Source organism: Scyliorhinus canicula, chromosome 8 (genome assembly GCF_902713615.1).
Source record: "Scyliorhinus canicula chromosome 8, sScyCan1.1, whole genome shotgun sequence".
Lineage (NCBI taxonomy): Eukaryota > Metazoa > Chordata > Chondrichthyes > Carcharhiniformes > Scyliorhinidae > Scyliorhinus > Scyliorhinus canicula.
The window spans coordinates 147237310-147255668 of NC_052153.1; the positions used below are offsets into that span (position 1 = coordinate 147237310).

The following is an 18359-nucleotide window of genomic DNA, read 5'->3' on the forward strand; positions in this document are numbered from 1 at the left end:
GCTGTTTTCATCCATCTTGGAGGCTGAGGTTGTAAGTCTGAACTTGGAATTGTTCTAGCGCATCCTGAAAATTGAACATATTGCATCATGTGTTTCGCCAACGGAAGATATTAAGTCTACTGGTATGTTTGTCAGTCAAATAAACAGCAATGTGCTGGATGTTGTTCAGCTTCTTGAGTGTTGCAAAAGCTCCACTCATCCAGGGCAGTGGTAAGTATTCTATTGCACTTCCAGCACAAGCCTTCTAGGCTTTGCTTTGGGAGGTCAAGAAATGCACCACTCTTTGCAGAATACCTACACTGTGCTTTAATGCCCTTTGACTGGTCAATTTCTGTTTCTGTCATAAATGAGCTCCAAGATGTTGATTTAGATACCTTAGCATTGGTGTTACCATTGATACTCAGGTAAAGGTGGCTGCACATTTTCGTGTTGGAGGTGGTCATTGTTCAGCACGTGAATTACTCAGTTTTTTTTGTTGTATTTTTTCACGGGATGTGGTTGTCGCTGTCTAAACCAGCATTTATTGCCTATCCCTGATTGCCCTTGGACTGTACCTGACACAAGGTGGAGAATTTTGTGAAGTTTTGTAGAATCATCAGCCCTACTCTTGGTTTTACGTTGGAAGGAATTTTATTGTTAAAGCAGATGAAGGTGGCTGGGCCCAGATTGTTTTCACGAGAAACCCCTGCAGTGACGACCTCAGGCTGGAAAGAATGGCTTTCAACAGTGGCCATTTTCCTTGCTGTTATTTGTGGAATGAGCCACTGGAGCATTCCCCATGGTGCTTTCTGTTTTCAGAGATCTTCTTAGTCAAATGCTACCCTGATGTTGAGGACTGTTACCAGCACCACTTTTCTGGCATTCGGCTCTTGCATCCATATCTGGATCAAGTGTCACTTGATGGCACGATTACAACGTGCTCCACTTCATTGATGCCATGGGATTGATGGGGGATGTTATCAATATGTGCTTCTATTCTTCATCTTTCTTCCACATGTTTTGGATTGCATGAAGCAATCCAAAACATGTTAAAACAAATTAAATCACCTATTTTTGTGGATGAAGATTGTCATTGACACCTGAACTTTGATAGTTTTGTAAATGTGGCTGTTAAATTGGTAATTACTCAGAGTGAATTTAGTGATTTCTTTTCACAGCATTTCACCAACAAGATAAACATCACCCATTTCTGCCCCATCTCTGCTCATTCTGCTGCTGAAACCCTTGTATATGGTTTGGTTGCCACAACGGTTACCAATCTCATCCTTCTGTCCCCTCTCCTATTTATTTAACATCATCTAGCCGTACAGTCTTCCAAGATAGTTGTTCTGCTCCAATTCTGGCCTGTGGCATATCCTTGATTATAATCACTTTATTATCGGCAGTCATGCCTTCAACTGCCTGAATTCCTACCCTAAATTTATTCACCTCTCTACCTCTTTCCCCTCCTTTAAGATGCATCTTAAAACTTGACTGGCTAAGATTTTGGTCTTCTGATCTAATATCTCCTTTTGTGGTTCAAGTGACAAATATTGTGAATGTTTTACAACATCAAAGATACAATATAAATTCAAGTTGTTCATAATAAAATAAAGTTGTATCCATGTAAAGTCTTTCAGCACTAATGCGCAAAGAGAAACATATATAATCAAGGCTCACGGTTTTCCTCCTGTGGGAGGAAACAGGAGAACCTGGAGGAAGCTGACGCAGGCATGGGGAGAACGTGCAGACTCCGCACAGACAGTGACCCAAGTTGGGAATCAAACCTGGGACCCTGGAGTTGTGAAGCAACTGTGCTCACCACTATGCTACAGTGCTGCCCCTCTTCAAATCTCTTAGTGTCTTTGCATCTTCTTCACAACTCACACGTGCACCTAATTATGTTTTTTTAGTACAACATTTGTCTGTATGTGGACTGATTTTGTTGTGTTCTTTTAAAAAAACATTATGCTCCAATTCATATACAAGGAATAATTGGGTTCAACCTCGGTACAATTGTTGGTGGGCATAGATATATATATTAAATATTTTTATTTATATTTTTATTTATTCATATATTTTTTATATTTTCCTTTTGCTATATTTTTATTTGTTATTTATGTTTATTTACATACATATTTATATAAAATATGGTATTAAATTGAAGCTTCATTCAAATAGCGCATAAGGATTATAATCTTTATTAGTGTCACAAGTAGGCTTACATTATTGTTATTGGTTAAATCCCCTAGTCACCACGCTCGGGCGCCTGTTCAGGTACACAGGGAGAATTCAGAATATCCAATTCACCTAACAAGTACGTCTTTCGGGAATTGTGGGAGGAAACCCACGCAGACACGGGGAGAACGTGCAGACTCCGGGATACAGACAGTGACCAAAGCTGGGAATCAAACCCATGTCCCTGCTGCTGTGAAGCAACAGTGCTAACACTGTGCTCCTTTATTGATGTCACATAGGTGGGAGGTTGCTGGGTATTTTAACGAGAACTTTGGCACCATTGCAAAATCAGATTTGTGAATTTATGATTATAATAAAGGGTGGAAAAAATGTTCCATTTCCACAGGCATTATCCACGCCAGCAAAAATTCACCCCAAAGCATCAGCTTTTGAATTAATTTATTCATTCCATTTCATACTATAGGTGCTAAAAGCAAAGGACATTCCTGGATCCAACACATTTGTGCCTCCACCCAATGAGGTTGAAGAGATTTTGAGCAGCGGTCCTGTTCTGTATGCTGGACAGCCAATCGCACTGTGTGTTGCCGGTAATGCAATTGGAAAAAGTACAAATCTGAATTTAATTAAATTCAACTCCCAAGAGATCTAATAATGCTTGAAAACAAGACCAGTCAATGTGGTGGACATATTACAAACAAAGAACAAAGAAAAGTACAGCACAGGAACAGGCCCTTCAGCCCTCCAAGCCTGTGCCGACCATGCTGCCCGTCTAAACTAAAATCTTCTGCACTTCTGGGGTCCGTATCCCTCTATTCCCATCCTATTCATGTATTTGTCAAGATGCCCCTTAAATGTCACTATCGTCCCTGCTTCCACCACCTCCTCCGGCAGTGAGTTCCAGGCACCCAATACCCTCTGTGGAAAAAAACTTGCCTCGTACGTCTCCTTCTAAACCTTGCCCCTCGCACCTTAAACCTATGCCCCCTAGTAATTGACCCCTCTACCCTGGGGAAAGCCTCTGACTATCCACTCTGTCTATGCCCCTCATAATTTTGTAGACCTCTATCAGGTCGACCCTCGACCTCTGTCGTTCCAGTGAGAACAAACCGGGTTTATTCAACCGCTCCTCATAGCTAATACCTTCCATACCAGGCAACATCCTGGTAAATCTCTTCTGCACCCTCTATAAAGCCTCCACATCCTTCTGGTAGTGTGACGACCAGAATTGAACACTACACTTCAAGTATGGCCTAACTAAGGTTCTATGCAGCAGCAACATGACTTGCCAATTTGTATACTCTATGCCCCAGCCAATGAAGGCAAGCATGCCGTATGCCTTCTTGACTATGTTCTCCATCTGTGTTGCCCCTTTTAGTGACCTGTGAACCTGTACATCTAGTTCTCTCTGACAGTCAATACTCTTGAGGGTTCTACCATTCACTGTATATTTCCTAACTGGCATTAGACCTTCCAAAATTCATTACCTCACATTTGTCCGGATTAAACTCCACCTACCATCTCTCCACCTAAGTCTCTAAACGATCTAAATCCTGCTGTATCCTCTGTCAGTCGTCATCTCTATCCGCAATTCCACCAACCTTTGTGTCGTCAGCAAACTTACTAATCAGACTAGTTACATTTTCCTCCAAATCATTTATATATGCAACGAACAGCAAAGATCCCAGCACTGATCCCTGCGGAACACCACTAGTCACAGTCCTCCAATAAGAAAAGCACCCTTCCATTGCTGCTCTCTGCCTTCTATGACCTAGCCAGTTCTGTATCCATCTTGCCAGCTCACCCCTGATCCTGTGTGACTTCACCTTTTGTACCAGTCTGCCATGAGGGACCTTGTTAAAAGCCTTACTGAAGTCCATATAGATAACATCCACTGCCCTACCTGCATCAATCATCTTTGTGACCCCCTCGAAAAACTCTATCAAGTTAGTGAGACATGACCTCCCCTTCACAAAACCGTGCTGCCTCTCGCTGATACTTCCATTTGCTTCCAAATGGGAGTAGATCCTGTCTCAAAGAATTCTCTCCAGTAATTTCCCTACCACTGACGTAAGGTTCATCGGCCTGCAGTTCCCTGGATTATCCTTGCTACCCTTCTTAAACAAAGGAACAACATTGGCTGTTCTCCAGTCCTCCGGGACATCACCTGAAGACAGTGAGGATCCAAAGATTTCTGTCAAGGCCTCAGCAATTTCCTCTCTAGCCTCCTTCAGTATTCTGGCGTAGATCCCATCAGGCCCTGGGGAATTATCTACCTTAATATTTTTCAAGACGCCCAATTGATGTACAGAAAGATCTGAGAATTCAGGTCCATTGTACCCTGAAGGTGGCAACGCAGGTCGATAGAGTGGTCAAGAAGGCATATAGCATGCTTGCCTTCATTGGACGGGGTATTGAGTCCAAGAGTCGACAGGTCATGTTACAGTTGGTTAGGCCACATTTGGAATACTGCGTGCAGTTCTGGTCGCCACATTACCAGAAGGATGTGGATGCTTTAGAGAGGATGCAGAGGAGGTTCACCAGGATGTTGCCTGGTATGGAGGGTGCTAGCTATGAAGAAAGGTTGAATAGATTAGGATTGTTTTCGTTGGAAAGACGGAGGTTGAGTGGGGATCTGATTGAGGTCTACAAAATTATGAGAGGTATGGGCACGGTGGATAGCAACAAGCTTTTTCCAAGAGTGGGGGTGTCAATTACAAGGGGTCATGATTTCAAAGTGAGAGGGGGAAAGTTTAAGGGAGATGTGCGTGGGAAGTTTTTTACGCAGAGGGAGGTGGGTGCCTGGAACGCTTTACCAGAAATGAAAATCGCTTATTGTCACGAGTAGGCTTCAATGAAGTTACTGTGAAAAGCCCCTAGTCGCCACATTCCGGCGCCTGTCCGGGGAGGCTGGTACGGGAATCGAACCGTGCTGCTGGCCTGCTTGGTCTGCTTTAAAAGCCAGCGATTTAGCCCAGTGAGTTAAACCAGCCCCTCATTTAAGATGCATCTAGACAAATATATGAACGGGCGGGGAACAGAGGGAAGTAGATCCTTGGAAAATAAGCGACAGGTTTAGATAAAGGATCTGGATCGGCGCAGGCTGGGAGGGTCGAAGGGCCTGTTCCTGTGCTGTAATTTTCTTTGTTCTTCTTTTGTTCTTTGTTCCGGTGATGTCATGCAGAGCGAGTGGTGTCTGCTAATCACCCCACACAAGTCACTGACAGCAAGGGGGCATGAACTGCTTTGGAGAGGGTGCAGAGGAGGTTCACCAGGATGTTGCCTGGTATGGAGGGCGCTAGCTATGAAGTGAGGTTGAGTGGATTAGGATTATTTTCATTAGAAAGACGGAGGTTGAGGGGGGACCTCATTGAGGTCTACAAAATCATGAGAGGTATAGACAGGGTGGATAGCAAGAAGCTTTTTCCCAGAGTGGGGGACTCAATTACTAGGGGTCACGAGTTCAAGGAGGGGAAAAGTTTAAGGGAGATATGCGTGGAAAGTTCTTTACGCAGAGGGTGGTGGGTGCCTGGAACGCATTGCCGGCGGAGGTGGTAGAGGCGGGCACGATAGCGTCATTTAAGATGTATCTAGACGGATACATGAATTGGCAGGAAGCAGAGGGATACAGATCCTTAGAAAATAGGCGTCAGTTTTTGATAGAGGATCTGGATCGTTGCAGGCTTGGTGGAGCGAAGCACTGCATCGGTCAACTCCACATCCACTTGCGCAAAGCTAATCCTAATGCAGCTGGAAGTGATACACAGAGCTCACTTGACTAGAACCCGAATGAGCAGTTTCTTCTCGGAGGTGGAGGATAAATGCGAATGGTGCCAAGGAGGCCCGGCCAACCACGCCCACATGTTCTCTTGTAACCATCAAGACAGATTTGTAAGAGTACAAATTGTAAAGGGAACAACTATTTATATTGAGAAGAGAGTGCCAATTTGTTAGCAAGTGCACTTTGATTGGTAGAGGGGCTGCCATGGAGAATGCACAAAGGACCAGTTAACTGCCAAGCTTTTGTTTAAATTTAGCCATGCAAGTCAACTCTGATTGGCCTGTGATGCCGATAAGAGATGTAAAATATATTGATATTTAGTACTGAAGATCCATATCTGTCTAATCTCATATCCATTTTCATATTAAGATTCAGCTCATCATGCTCTCCAGATGGTAGGAGAAGTGAAGGTCTCCTACAAGGATCGAAAACCACCAATCGTGACCCTCGATGACGCCATTAATAAGAAATCCTTTTTTCCATCACCTGGAAAGGATTTGCTTGTTGGCGATCCTACCAGTGCTATTTCAAACTCTCCTTGCAAAATTGAAGGTGAAGTTCGAGCAGGTGAACAGTACCATTTCCACATGGAAACACAGGTAACTTTTTAAAATATTTATTGGAGAGAAATGTAATTCATTAATTATTTAATGACATTAAAAAGCATATGTTGTATAATTTTGATAATAAATTTTATCCCTATTTTAAGATTGAAGTTATGGTTAAAAAGTTCCAGGTCGGAGAAACCTCGGGTGGGGGGGGGGCCGCGACAATCAGGCCACGCCACCCCGACGCCGGCTCACCGATTCTCTGCCGCCGATTCTGGGGCGCCCATGGGATCATGGCCCCCCTCGCCGTTTCTCTGGCCCCATCACCCGATGGGCTGATTGGCTGCCGAGTTCAGCCAAGTCCCAGTTCTCTTGCTTGCTACCTCTCAGATCCTTCTCCAGACATTTTACAAAAGAACTCCCATTGACTTTACAGTTTCAACATTGGGTTCCAGAGTGTGGGTTCCAGAGTGTATTATGGAAGACACTGGTAAGGGGCTATGCCTAGAGCAGGTACTTGCCTGAGTGAATTAGAAACCTGCACATTAATGATCATGCAGAAGGGGGATACAAGGTAGATGTAGAATCTGATATGAACAACCATAAAAGAAAAGTGTATGGAAAGTGCAACAAGAAATATTGTAAAGAAACATTAGAACGTCTTAAGATTTGAAAATGAGGAGCATTGAAAGGCAAATGTTTGCTGGCTCCTAGATTTGGATTTCATGCACCTGCACATTCTGGAATTTGCTTTGTATGTACCTGAGCACATCCTGTTGTATGTGGTATAGTTTATCCATTAATTGCTGAAAGGATAAAACTTTACGGCTTCATCCTGAGGGACAGCTGAAAAATCTGTGGGACTCGTTGAAAAGCTGGCCCGACTTCATGAAAATTGCGGAGGGCTAGGTGATGCCTATCCTTGCAGTAAAAGTGGCCAGATCAGGAGTGCAAGATGTGTCTTTACCCCACCATGACAAAAATTGGGGACACCGGGAATGGGGCCAGGAAGTCCGGCCACCATTTATCAAGGTCTGCACAGCTTTCCAACTCCATGACAATCTAAAACTCCTATCACTGGAGCTGCTGTTTTTCAATTTCCGGTGTTAATCGTATATTGATTGTGTTTAATTGTTTGCAAACATGAGTTGGTGTTTCACCTGTGCCCTATAAATTGACACGTACCGAAAATGTAATTTTTGATTGTGACCTGTCACTCTGTAAATAATTGCCTATTAAAATGTGGCAAAATTAACTTCCGTTCCAACCTTCACCAACTGGCTTTCTGGATTAGAACAGCCAATTGTAGGATGGTTCCATTCTGCCCTTCATCAAAGTCCCTTTCAATATTGAGACAGGAACAGTCAGGTATGAGTTGTGATTATGCCGACCCACACCAACTGGGTAGGAAAGACCGAAGCGGGATTTTAAGCAACCATGGAAAAACCCGCTCCGTAATCTTTTGGGTTTGCAACCTCCTGCCAGTCTCCTCGCTGCATCTGGGTCCAAACATTAAACTTCAGCACACAAATCCATGGAATGCAGTCCACTTTCTTATTCCAAGAAAATATAAAAGATCAAAAATGTTTTCAAACTATAAACCTGATTTGGAGAGCAAACAAAATACAAAAAATTTAATATCATTATTTTATTTTATGCATTCAGGCATTTTGTCTTTGACACAGTTCTATCTGAGTCATAGACATTTCCCATAATGAAGAAACATTCTGAGGCAGGCATCACCCCCTCTGGAAACCTTTGCTGAGGTGTAAAGTGAGCAGACATCTGGAGATGTAGATACCCTGTCTCTTTTTCACTAGCAACCATCTGATTTGCAGATTATCTAAAACGGAATGCCAAGGTATTCGATAGCCAAATAAATAATAAAAGAAAGGGTAGGGCTAATTAGGGTTAAAAAGGGGGACTTGCATGAGGAGGAAGGAGAAATAGCAGATGTACCAAATGGCTACTTTGTATCTGTCCTAACAAAGGAAGAAGATGCCAACCAAGCCGAGGTGCGAGAAGGAGGTAACTGGTACAATAGAAAACATTGCAATTGAGAGGGAGGTGATGTTATAAAGCTATCTTTACTTAAATATATAAGATACAAGAATCAGATGAGATGCATCCCCAAGAGTAATGAACACAGTGAGAGTGGAAATTGCAGAGGCACTGGTGATAATCTTCCAGTCTTCCTCAGATTCAGAGGTGGTGCCACACGACTGGAGAATTGCGAATGTTGCACCCTTGTTCAAAAAGGGATGCTAGGATAAAACTGGCAACTACAGGCCAGTTAGTTTGATTTCAGTGGTGGAAAACCCCATGGAAATTACAATTCAGGACAGAATATTCACACTTGGATAAGTGCAGGTTAATTAAGAAAAACAAGCGCAGATTCATTCAGGTAAAACCATGTTTAACTAACTTTCTGGAGTCTTTTGAGTAACAAATATGGTTGATGAGGGCAATGTTGTTGATGTGGTGTTATGGTAGCATGCCTTTTTAAGGGGGGTGAGTGTCCCTGTAGGGTCATGTGACCCAGTCGACCAATGGGACCAGTGCGTGCGAACGGGCGGAGTACGGGCTATTCAGTTTGGAGTCTTGGAACATGGTAGCATTTACATCACTCTCTGTACATCATTTCTTACCTTAATAAATCATTTATTTGTTAATCTATCTGGTGGTTGCCCGTCTGTCAGGATATTGCAGGTGTATATGGATTTTCAAAAGGCATTTGATACAGTGCCACACAACAAACTGGTGAGCAAAACTTTCGCTCATGGAATAAAAGGGAGAGTGGGCACTTGGATAAGAAACTGCATGAGTTACAGGAAACGAGAGTAGAGATAAATGATTGTTTTTCAGATTGGAGGAAGGTCTGTAGTGGAGTTCCCCAGGTGTCAGTGTTGGGACCCTTGTTCTTCCTGATGTATATCTAGTCTATGGTATTCAGGCAGTATTCCAAAATTTGCAGATTGGAAACAATGTTAACTGTTGAATTTCAAAATAGACATGTTGGTGGATTGGGCAAACAAGTGACAGATGAAGTTCAATGCACAGAAGTGTGAGGTGATTCATTTCATAAGGACGAATATGGAGAGTCTATAAAGTACAGGGAGAAAGTCTAAAGGGGATGCAAGAACAAAGGGATGTGTTGTGAATGAGTACAGAAGTCATTGAAGATGGCAGGGCATGTTGAGAGAGCTTTTAACAATCTTAGGCTTTATTATAGGGGTATTCAGCACAAGAGTAAGGAAGTCATGTTGAATTTGTACTAGTTAGGCCTCATCTGGAGCACTACGGCCAGTTCTGGCTACCATACTTGATGAAGGATGTGAAGGCATTCGCGAGAGTACAGAGGAGAATTTACAATAATGATTCCAGGAATATACAACTGGAGTTATGAGACCAGATTTGACAGGTTTGGACTGTTTTCCTTGAAGAAAAGAGAGGAGACTTGATAGAGGGATTGAAGATCCTGAGGGCAAGGACAAATTAAACAGTGAGAAACTGTTTCCACTCAAAAGAGCATCTAGAACTAGAGGGCACAGATTCAAAATAATGGCCAAAAGGAGTAAAGGTGATTCGAGGAAGATTTTTAACACTGACTAGGTGGTTGGAGCCTGGAACGAACTTCCTGAAAGAGTGAAAGAGGCCAGTTTGATCAAAGTATTCAAAAGAGAATTGGATTGCTAGCTGAAAAGAAAGAATGTGAAATCTGTAGAAAAGAATGTAGAATTCTCTTTCAGAGAGCCAGAACAGACCTGATAGAAACATAGGAAATAGGAGCAGGAAGTGGTATGGCCCTTCACGTCTGCTCCGTCATTCATTGTGATCATAGCTAATCATCCAACTCAATAACTTGATTCCACCCTCCCATATCCTTTCATCCCTTTAGCCGTAAGAACTATATCTAACTGCTTCTTGAAAACGTACAAGGTTTTGGGCTCAGCTACTTTGTGATAATGGATTCGACTGGCTGACCACTGTCTGGGCGAAGAAATTTCTCCTCATTTCTGTCTTGAACGATCTACCACTTATCCTCAGACTGTGGGCCCTGGTTCTGGACACCCACACGATTGGGAACATCCTCCTTGCATCTAACCTGTCTAGTCCTGTTGGAATTTGATTGGGCCAAATTGCCTCCTCTGCACTGTAAAGATTCTTTGATTCTGTGATACCTGCAAATAACAATCTGCTGAATACCAAGAATCCAAACCCTGCTGGAATCTATTGTACTGAGGGACATCAAAAATACTTTATAAGGCAATAAAAATACAACTTACGGTTTGAAAACACACCAACCTTTGTTCAATGAATTGATCTTTTATAATTTCTTACCATGTTGATGGTCTGTGTGCATCAGCAGATGGGATTGTTTGACTTTGTTCCGAGTGATACTCAGGATAATAATAATCTTTAACGTCACAAGTAGGCTTACATTAACACTGCAATGAAGTTACTAGTTGCCACACTCCAGCGCCTGTTCGGGTATGTGGAGGGAGAATTCAGAATGTCCAAATGACCTAACAGCACGTCTTTTGGGATTTGGGGGAGGAAACCACGCAGACACGGGGGGAACGTGCAGACTCCGCACAGTCAATGACCCAAGCGTGGAATCGAACCTGGCGCTGTGAAGCAACAATGCTAACCACTGTGTTACCGTGCTGCCCATATTGCACTTTCCTGTTTGCAAAGCAAGATTAATTTGTACCATGTAGTATTTACAAGATCAATTTTTTTTTTTAAATGTCAGGACAAAATTAACAGCATTTGGGCAAATCCGGATTAATTATGGAAAGCCAGCATAGATTTGTTAGGGGACGATAGCGTTTAAATAACAATGCACAATGGACCTGTGAACAAAATTAGAGCTCATGAAATAAAAGAGATAACAGTAACATGAATATGAAATTGACTGTATGACAGGAAACAAAGTAGCTGTGAACAGTTCTTTTTCGAATCGGAGGAAGATTTATAATCAGTTGTCCCCGGCAATGGTTTTAGGACCTATGATTTTCCTGATATATGTTGATGACCTAGACCTTGGTGCATGTGGCACAGCTTCAAAATTTGCAGATGACGGAAACTTGGAAGTACAGTATAATGAATTGGGAGGAGGATAGTGTTGAACTTCAAAAGGATATAATCACTTTGGTGGAATAGATGGACAAGTGGCAGATGAAAGATAATGTAGAAAGTGTTAAGTGATACGTTTTGATAAGAAGAACACAGAGAGACAACATAAGATAAAAGGTAAAATTCCAAAGGGGTGTAGGAACAGAGGGAATGCAATAGAACTGTGCACTCTTTGTATTGCATCCTTATGAAGCATTGTGGGGAATTGCATGAGATTTAACATCAATTAGTCATTGCTTGAATTAAGATTGTATAATCTCAGAGATTGTATAAGAATTAATTCCCTTCAAGGATTGGATTTTCACTGCATTGTTTATTTTTGGATAGATTTGTCGATGTGTGCCGACTGAAGATGGTTTGGATCTCCAGGCATCCAGCCAGTGGTTGGACTTCGCACAACAAGCAGTTGCCGGTGCTGTTGGACTACCTGCCAAGGAGTAAGCAGATTTTTCGTAACACATTGTGACCAACTTGCTACAATGACTTTACAGCACATACGAACAGTAAGATTGACATTGTACAAGGCAAACTTTAACATAAACACGGGGTAAAATGTGGCATGAATGCTTTATCTTCCACATCATAAATTATGTTAAACTCACAAAAACATTTCTAACAGAAAATAACTAAAGAGATGGTGATAGAGCAGTCACAGTTATCACACTGCTTTTGCCTTAAATGCACACTTCCATCACCATAAACAATTTCCAATGGGTATGATTACCATACCCGCCTATCAATAAATATAAGCCCAACAACGTCTCTACTTCCTGCGGAAGCTAAAGAAATTTGGCATGTCTGCATCGACTCTCACAAACTTCTACAGATGTGTGATAGAGAGCATCCTAACCGGCTGCGTCACAGCCTAATATGGCAACTGCTCATTCCAAGATCGCACAAAACTGCAGACTGTGGTGAACTCAGCCTAACGCATCACACAAGCCTGCCACCCCCACATTGATTCTGTATCCACCTCCCGCTGCCTCAGGAAGGCAGACAGCATTATCAGAGACCCCTCCCACCCAGGCATTGCCTTCTTCCAGACCCTTCCATCAGGCAGAAGGTACAGAAGTCTGAAGACTCGCACATCCAGACATAGAAACAGCTTCTTCCCCACAGCTACAAGACTCCTCAACGACTCCCCCATGGACTGATCTGTTCCCTGCAAGAACACTATTCCCGAGTCTCTATGCTGCTCTTGCTCACGTATTTGCTTTGTTTGGCCCCTTGTTCCGCACTGTAACCAATCACTGTTTTGTCGATGTACCATTTGTCAATGTTCCCTGTTGATTATTCTTGTGTCTACTATGTACGTACTGTGTACGTTCCTCGGCCACAGAAAAATACTTTTCACTGGACTTTGGTACATATGACAATAAATCAAATCAAATCAAATATAACAATATGCTGTCAGTTTTGTCTATTTTGTTATTTTCTTTCCCGTGTTCCTGACGCTCTCTCAGCCAATTCAGCTGCGATTGTTGGATAATACAGATCCCCAACTTCGTCATTCCTGAAGTCCAAGGAGTCAAGAGAATGTTGTCTTGATTTCTTTAGTCGATCATCTATGACATTGCAGATGTGAGAAATCAAGATCCAGTCCAGTTTTTGGCCAGGCAGGCCCATAGGGTGTGGGTATAAATGGCCCGACCTCGGCCATTAACAGTAACCTCAGACAGAGAAAATATGCAAACCCACAGGTTGAGTTGATTTTGTGCTGAGGTATTTGGCAAGGTAACTTTGACATTAACTGAGGGAAAAATATTACTGCTGATCTAATGGTCACCTAAACCAGCAATATTCAGTGTTAAAGTATCAGTCGAAAATGCTGGAAATATATAACAGGTCTATCCGTAGTTAGAAAAAGAAAAGACGATTGAGCATTTTGTGCTATCAAGTTGCAACAAAGGACCTACACCCAAAATATCAATGTGCTTTTTCTCTTTGCAGATTTGATGGACTGTAGCATATTCTATGATCATTTTAGATTTTGAGCATTTGCAGTTTTAATTGTTTAACATACAACTTTGTATTTTAATGAACAGATGTCTTTTACTCCAATATTAGACAATATCACCAGAGGGAATGTTTTTCTTTTCACAGTATTAACATCACAGCTAAGCGCTTGGGTGGAGCTTATGGAGGGAAAGCTACTCGTGCCAGCTTAGTTGCTTGTTCTGCAGCAGTGGCTGCGACAGTGCTTTGCAGGTAGGATTCAGCCGAATGCTGTATAAAATATCTATTGACTTTATAACTTATAGAAATTTGACAGTTTCAGAAAGATCGTAACAATCTTCTTATACCTTCTTTGTCTGCATATATGAATGCAGCATATTAAATGCTTGGAATGTTCTCCTTTAGAGCAGAGAAGAAGGGCAAGAGGAGAATTAACAGAGGTGTTCAAAATTAGATTGGGCTTTAATGTAGTAGATGAAGTCAACTTGTTTCCACTGGAATGGGGCTTGGTCACCAGCGTACACAGATACAAGAGACGCAATCTAACGGCCGCGGCAAATCTGTCCAAATAATGCAGGGTTATGGGGAAAGAATGGAACTAATTAGATAATAACTTGGTTTTGGGAATCTGCACCTTATGTAGACATTACGGTCAATATGGTTTGCTCCAGCAGCATTGTTGCAGAGTGGGTCTCTGGTCTCTTCACACCTTCGTCCATGCACCAGAAATTGCCCTGAGAGCAGAATCCGCATGAGTCCCAGTGATATGGATCCCTGCCCAAACTTTAATTTCCTAATACTGCCAGAAACTGACAGAAGGCAGAGCAGAAAATCTTTAAAAACAATCATTGGAGGAGCTATCTGTCCAATAACAAAAACTCAATACCAAGACATCTTCAACACTAAAACTGGCCAAACTGATTGTCGTGCACTTAGAACATCACAATTTGAATTCCTTTAGCCCAATGGATCACCCAAGCCAGACAGGAAGTGGGAACTAGTTTGTTTACCAGCTGGAAAAGAGGTTGGAAGGAGGTTAAGGAGGCGAATGGAACAGGCATCCAAATTTAAACTTTCCTGCTGAGGCATGGAGGGCTGATCATGTGGTGGACTCATTATAATCAGTGAGACAATAATGACAAACTTCACAATGATGTAAGGAAAATTTATTGGTGCCTTTTTGAATTGTCATGTCTTGTCCCTTGTTTAAAGGGATAGTTTGCACGACCATAATAAAATAGAGTTTTTATTATATCTACTGCAACAGGGCCTTGCTGCCTTTAGACTAAACCACTGATCCAGGATCATTCTGGAGGTCATGGATGCCCAAGGTTCGTTTTCTGTAAAGCTTAAAGCCCTCTCAATCCTCTTTTATCTTTTTGAATCCTCTTGACTTACCACACTCGCATTTGACAACAAAAACAACGAGATTGTGGATTTATTTATCTTGAAGATTGGGACTACAGTTGCCTATTCCATTTTCCCCAGTTTCTCTCTCTTCTTGCAACTTCCTCTTAACCATGCAGATTCTTGATATGAGAGTTCTCATTTACAAGATCATGTGATATCCAAACTGGATCAAATCTTCAAACTGCATGTTTTATCCATCGCCAAGGAAATATTTTAATCTGCAAACTTTGCCTGTCTTCATTCAGCCCTAATGCCACCCTTTCTGACCTCTCAAACCCCTCACTGTGATAACTTCAGGTTACCAAAAATGCCACTGTCTGTATTTTGCTTTTTCATATAATTTACAGTGTAGAAGGGGGCCAGTTGGCCCATCGAGTCTGCACCGGCTCTTGGAAAGAGCACCCTACCCAAGGTCCACACCTCCACTCTATCCCATTACCCAGTAACCCCACCCAACACTAAGGGTAATTTTGGACACTGAGGACAATTTATCATGGCCAATCCACCTAACCTGCACATCTTTGGACTGTGGGAGGAAACCGGAGCACCCGGAGGAAACCCATGCGCACACGGGGAGAATGTGCAGACTCCGCACAGAGAGTGACCCAAGTCGGGAATCGGACCTGGGACCCTGGAGCTGTAAAGCAATTATGCTATCCACAATGCTACCGTGCTGCCCGTGCTAACCTTTGCATTAAGGTTCACGTTCCTATTACCCTTGGCTTATTAATCTACACTGACTTCCTGGTTACCAATATATTAAACTCCAAAATTTTTGCCCTGCCGTAGCTTTACCCCATTCTATCTTGCCAAACTCTTCCAGCCTTACACCCCTACCAATTCCTGCGTCCCACCAATTTCAAAGTGATCTCCCTCACTTTGCTCCAACATTGGTAGAAGAGTGGTTCGCTGCATCAGCCTTATTCTCTGAAATCCACCCTCCATATTACCATATTGGAGCTTTTCACAGTAACTTCATTGAAGCCTACTCGTGACAATAAGCGATTTTAATTTCATTTCATTTTCCGTTCTTCTTTAAAATGTTCCCCTATCTTTTCCCCCACACTTTCAATCACCCACTAAATTTTTAAAATTCATTCTAGGGATTTGGGCATCACTGGCCAAGCCAGCCTTCATTGCCCAACTCTAAGCGCCCTTACGAAGATGGTGCTGGGCTGCCTTCTTTAACGCCTGCAGTGAAGGTTTTAATGGTAACCTAAAATAAAGATGATAGAAATGTAGGAATAGAATCAATAGACACAGAAATAATCAAATATTCCATGGACGTTTATAGTGTTTGTGCCGCTGTGATCAGGGACATGTCACCCATGCAAAAACTAGCTCGGACTGAATAGTAGAATTGGATAAATAGCCCAAAGATTTCCTTTCATTAGCTTAGGAAATTGGGGAAATGTTTTTGTATTACTTTCCGTTTTAAGATCAAATGGCTGGTGTAGAGTTCACAATTTGGTGGTTTTCTTGATGGTCTTCATTCATTTAAGCATGCTCTGCCTGAAGGTAGGTCCTTGGCTCATTGTCTGCTGAACGTTCATTGTGAAATAAACCCACATTGTTTCAGTTATTCTGAAACACGTGCTGGTTTTGTGTCGAACTGAGCTAACTGGTCAAACTCTGGCCTATTGAAGTATTATTATTCATTAATCAGATAGATTTTTCCTCACTCTTACATGCGATCACATTGCTTCTACAGACCTGTCCGATGCGCAATGGACCTGAGCACCAACATGAAAACAATTGGCAAACGGCATGGGTATATTTTCAAATACAAGGTGAGAGTTCAAAAATCACAGACGTCTTGTCTTTATATCAGCTTTCCTTTCATGCAGAATAATCTAACAATGCCCATAAACAAATGATAAAAAGGTATGTGTTGAACAATTAAAGTAGAATTGAATTTCAGAAATCAACAATTATGTGGAAAAAATTAACTTTTTAAAAGGCACGTTTTTCCAATGGAATAATCTTTATAATAATCTTTATTGTCAGAAGAAACATGGGACAAATAACAACATTGCATTTTGTAAGAAAAATAGCAATGTGTCACTTGGAAAACAAGAATCTAAATGGACCAGAGGAACAAAGGAATCTGTGCATACAATGCACAAATCACTAAAAATTACGATGCAGTACAATAAAGACTTAACAGAAAGCAGGCCAAGCATTGCGGTTTATTTCTGAAAAGGCAGAATTGAAAAGTAGAGAAGTTATGCTGAGCTTATACCTAGCCTTAGTTAAGTCACACTTAAAGTACTTTGTGTAGTTTTGTTTGTCATATTATGAAATGGATATAGAGGCACTGGAGTGGGTGAGGAAAGATAAAACCAGCACAGAAGAGTAAAGGTCTAATCTAATAGGGGTCTTTAAAATTACAAAAGGCCTTGGTAGAATAGGCACAGAGAGAATGTTTCTATTTGTTAAGGAGAGCATAACTAGAGGGCATCAGTGTAAGTTTGGCACCAACATATAAATTAGGGAATCCAGAAGATAAAAGCAAAATACTGTGGATACTGGATATCTATAACAACAAAGCATTCTTGAAAAACCCAGAACCTCTGCAGCATCTGTGGAGAGAGGAACAGCGTTAAAGTTTACAATCCAATATCACTCTTTCTTGGAACTGAAAAAGGGGAGAAATGTGATGGGTTTATGCTTTTGGAAAAGGGGGATGGGCAGACGGAGCAAAATAGAAGGCCCAAAGATAGGTTGGAGGGCAAGAAAGATTAAGTGACAAAGATGTCATGGAACACAAGAGAAAGGGAGTGATCATGATGGTATTAAAGACTCAAGATTTCATCTGCTATTAACACATCATAATTACAGGTCACCTACCCCTTTTTCACATTTCCCCTCTCTGTTCTGAAGAAGAGCCATATTGCACTCAACATGTTCAGTCTGTTTCTCTTGTTAAGAACCCCACTGACGTAAAATGCGAGGGTATCCCAAATCAGAAGGGTAGCTTGGAACACCAGGGCTGGGATTCTACCCTACCCGGCGGGGCGGGAGGCCCCGGCGTAGCGGAGTGGCGCCAACCACTCCGGCGTCGGGCCTCCCCAGAGGTGTGGAATTCTCCGCACCTTTAGGGGCTATGCCCGCGCCGGAGTGGTTTCCGCTCCCCCACCGGCGCCAACGGCCTTTGGCGCCCGCCGCCCGGCGTCGGGGCTGGCCGAAAGGCCTTCGCCGGTCCGCACATGCGTCACAACTGGCACATAGGGGGGATCTCTTCCACTTCCGCCATGGTGGAGGTCGTGGCGGCAGCGGAAGAAAAAGAGTGCCCCCACGGCACTGGCCCTCCTGCTGATCGGTGGGCCACGATCGCGGGCCATGCCACC

The 18359-nt window shown here is 42.5% G+C and overlaps 1 protein-coding gene across 2 annotated transcripts in view; it reads left to right on the top strand.

Annotated features, from left to right (window-relative positions):
* The window catches only part of LOC119970555 (xanthine dehydrogenase/oxidase-like), a 225224-nt gene that overhangs the window by 156080 nt on the left and 50785 nt on the right, over window positions 1-18359 (top strand). For both annotated transcript variants that reach the window (XM_038805371.1, XM_038805370.1), the window contains 5 exons: window positions 2642-2765; window positions 6326-6555; window positions 11971-12080; window positions 13747-13851; window positions 16721-16799. In XM_038805371.1, coding sequence (XP_038661299.1) covers window positions 2642-2765; window positions 6326-6555; window positions 11971-12080; window positions 13747-13851; window positions 16721-16799 — 648 coding nt within the window. The remainder of the gene's footprint in view (window positions 1-2641; window positions 2766-6325; window positions 6556-11970; window positions 12081-13746; window positions 13852-16720; window positions 16800-18359) is intronic.